Below are 3,539 nucleotides of genomic sequence, written 5' to 3'. Positions count from 1 at the left end.
GTCTTTATAAAATTGATTTTATGTTTTGTTTTTCCAAGTGGACGTAGTAACAAGGCTCAAATATGTTCAAAGAATTCTTGCACTAAATCTTTTTAAAAGTTACGCATCCAAAAAGGCAAAGGATGTATCATATATGGCTGGACAGGCTTTACCAAGTTCTTCCCTTGCTTTTCCCATAATGAATCTTTTGATTCAATAAACCTTTAGAATCTTTTTCTTTTCTTTTCGCTACTAGACTAATCAAAATCCATTTGATATATCCATGTAAAAATGATACTTCAAAGCTTCTTTTTTTTTTTTTGTTTGATTTTCTGAGAATCTCAAAGTCAAAACCAATAAAAAGATTCGATCAAAATATCTACCAAGCCTCATCTCAGTACCACCTTCATTTTCTTGTTCTTGCATAAAGAACATAAACGAACAAGCTTTTGTGGAACCACAATGATTATTACAAAACCTAGAAGATCCTCTATGATTCGCTCTCGTGTGAATTTCTTACAGTTTAAGAATCATACATTTGATCAAAAATATCTGAAAGAATTGTACTAAAGAACCATTCTGAAACCAAAAAAAAAAAAAAAGAATTAAGTATATCATAGAGATTGAATTCAGTGGTAAAAAAAACATGTCTGAACAGCTACTCGCAAGGTTTTACAAAATTGCTTCGTGGGAGATTGAACTACTTGGAAGTGGTGTGGTTGGCATCGTTGAGTCCCTGTGAGAGAAGAAGAAATAAAGCTCAAAGACAAATTTTTGAGGAAAGAAAAAGAAAATACTCTTAAAGTCAGTTTTTAGAAACTTACTAGCCGTTTAAATGACTTGTTGTTCATGGATCTTGTTTTCTCCAATGGCTTAGCTTGATCTAGAGCCTGATAGAGAGAGACAAACACAAGGTTTAGCAATTACAAAGCAACATGAAGCTAAACAGCACATTGAAACCATTTAAGTACTCGAAGGAAAAAGACAAGACACAAATCGGTTACGGTGATCTACCTGAATCATAGACTCCACGCGACGCCGCATCCTGGTGTGCATAAAACCCTCTGAGCACTGTGATACGAAACCAAAGCGTTTTAGGCTTATAATCACACAGAGAGTCTCTATGTAGTGCAAAATGAAAGAAACATGAACCTTGACGTGGTAACTAACATAAGCATGAAAGGTTGACAAATTCCATACAGTAGGATCAAGCTTTTCTCCCTCCACATGCCGAGGCATTATGACTACGAAGACATCCAATATTCAATGTTAAGTAGTTTCTTTCAGTTTTGGTAGACTATGAATTTAGAAACTGAAACAAAACTGAACACTTGTTTCACATACCAAAAGTTACAAAACCGGCATTAGCAGAGAGTGTTTCTTTAGGAGCTCCTTCCAGTTCCTGGGGTGCGGTTGGAGACCAAGAGCAAGAAGGAGCACTACTAAGCGACGCCGCACGCCTCGCCTCTACAAATTGCTATATTATCATGGCGAGATGAACTTTTCTTTTAGCAATCACATAAAAATCAAAAACCTTATGTTCCAACATTTTCAATTTGTGTTACCTTTAAGAAAGAAGTCGCAAGAATTGTGTCTACAGAATCTTTAAATCTCATAGGAAAAGCCACTGTGACTTTATCAGCCTGTGATGCACAAGTTATATCAGTCTACTGATCTACTACAATGGTTATAATTTGAAAGTCTATACACCTGAGGCACGAGGAAAAATGTCTCGTTAGGTCTATGCATGATTGCTACAAGCCTATCCAGCTCAGGGGCAACCGTCCTTGAAGCTAGATGTTTCAAAATGATCTTTAACGGCGCACCCATCACCACTTCTCTAATGGAAGCTAGCTTCGTTAATAACGAGTTTCTGTACGCTGCGAAAACAGAGGAGGAAGTTAAGCAGAATGAATCAGTGAGATTAGAGAAGAAAACAAGAGACTCGTTGAACCTTCATCTGGACGAACTTTAGAGAAGTTGAGCTTGAGGGTAAGACTAAAACCATCTCTAGGAGGGTCAAGGATCTGAAACCCCGTGCCGTAAGTGGTTTTAATAGCTTCGATAGCTCCCAGTGGAAGTCCATCGAAGGACATTGCTTCAGGTGGTGGGTTTGGTAACGAAACCGATAGCAACAATATGTTTGGATTCTTAATTGTCACCTAATTAACACTTACAAAACATCAGAATGCTTAACAACATCATATGAGTCTTAGCTGTTGTTTTCAAAGACTCACCTGAACATGGTAACGAACATCATCGAATTCGATCCATTGATAATCTAGCTCCACTGCTTTATCAAGACTGAAAAAAAGAGTATAATGATTAACCATATACGAAAGTACTAAACTTTTCTGCCATTCTACAAAACCCACAACTCCTAATCAGGAAAGTATTGAACTTTTCTACCATTCTACAAAACCCTGTTCAGTTCTTGGAGAAATGTTTTAATAGAAACAATCAATCGACCAAACCAGCAACCTAGAATCCAAAAGGGTCTAACTGAAAATTAAATAAAAGTAGAATGGGAGCAGAACATTTTGTAAGATGGAGGATTGAGGATGAAATTACTGACTTCTGAGCACGCGTCAACAGCGTCTGAAGGAGAAACCTCGAATGCGACTGCAACATCATCGGTTGACTATCTCGCACTATCCAAGAACACTATCTGAATCTAAGAGAGTCTCTGGGTTCTCCAACGGGATCTAATCGGCGAAGAAGAAGAAGAAGAGCCTCGTCGGATGCAACAACAAAAAGACGACTGAGATATTCTCTGTCACAACTTGAACGTTTCTTCGATAAACTTTTTGGAAATTACTCTCACCCCAAACGACGACGTCTCTTACTGAATCTGAATGGCTTAAATATGTAATTTGGGCTTATTATACATACATGTGTAAGGCCATACTCAGCCCAGTTAATGTTATAATGCATGAGCTTCAGCTGTATTATTGCAATTTGTAAATATATGCATGGCAATGGCAAAATTAGGGATTTATATATATATATACATATTTTTTTTTCGTTTTTGAAAAATTATTGTATTTTTCTTCCTTGGGTGTTATACCTGGGTGTATGGTTGTTGAAAAAGAAAAAAATAATACCTGGTGTATGTTGATTGCATGGTGACGCATTTTTTTAAATCAAGCACGTAAAGATTATCCTTAAAATGTTAATCTTTAGAATACGCTTCCAAATATAGTATTAATTGGATATAATGACAAAAATGAGTGGAGAAATGTTTTGTATTATCTGCCGTCTTCGATTTAATTAAATAAATAACTTGAAAATGACCGTTAATGTTTGGATAAGATACTTTCAAAATTTACAATAAAAAGAGGGATTTGTCTCTGTTTTGCTGGCCTTTGTTTGGAGATGTTTTCTGGTTATCAATGATAAAAATCTAACAAGTAAAATATAATTAGACCAGCATTAACCCCGCCTCTTAACTTGGTTCTTAAAAGGTAGATCCCACCATTATCTTTAAATCTGGCTCTTTCTCCTCTTCAGACGATTTTAGCTGGGTTTGTGTACCGTTCACGGATCCCACTGACACGTGG

General features: G+C 36.5%; 1 protein-coding gene across 1 annotated transcript; it reads right to left on the bottom strand.

Annotated features, from left to right (window-relative positions):
* Positions 1–355: 355 nt before the first annotated feature.
* LOC106407511 (actin-related protein 2/3 complex subunit 2A) lies at positions 356–2,814 on the bottom strand. The gene is made up of 10 exons (XM_048757064.1): positions 2,555–2,814; positions 2,217–2,283; positions 1,934–2,141; positions 1,690–1,859; positions 1,545–1,622; positions 1,324–1,456; positions 1,132–1,223; positions 994–1,050; positions 804–869; positions 356–715 (listed from the first exon to the last, which is right to left on the bottom strand). The coding sequence occupies exons 1-10, from the start codon at positions 2,611–2,613 to the stop codon at positions 680–682; spliced, it is 966 nt and encodes a 321-aa protein (XP_048613021.1). The 5' UTR covers positions 2,614–2,814; the 3' UTR covers positions 356–679.
* Between the last annotated feature and the right edge of the window lie 725 nt (positions 2,815–3,539).

This window comes from Brassica napus, chromosome C5, assembly GCF_020379485.1.
Source record: "Brassica napus cultivar Da-Ae chromosome C5, Da-Ae, whole genome shotgun sequence".
NCBI lineage: Eukaryota > Viridiplantae > Streptophyta > Magnoliopsida > Brassicales > Brassicaceae > Brassica > Brassica napus.
Note: the sequence above shows the minus strand (reverse complement) of the source record. Positions and strands in the feature narration are given on the sequence as shown.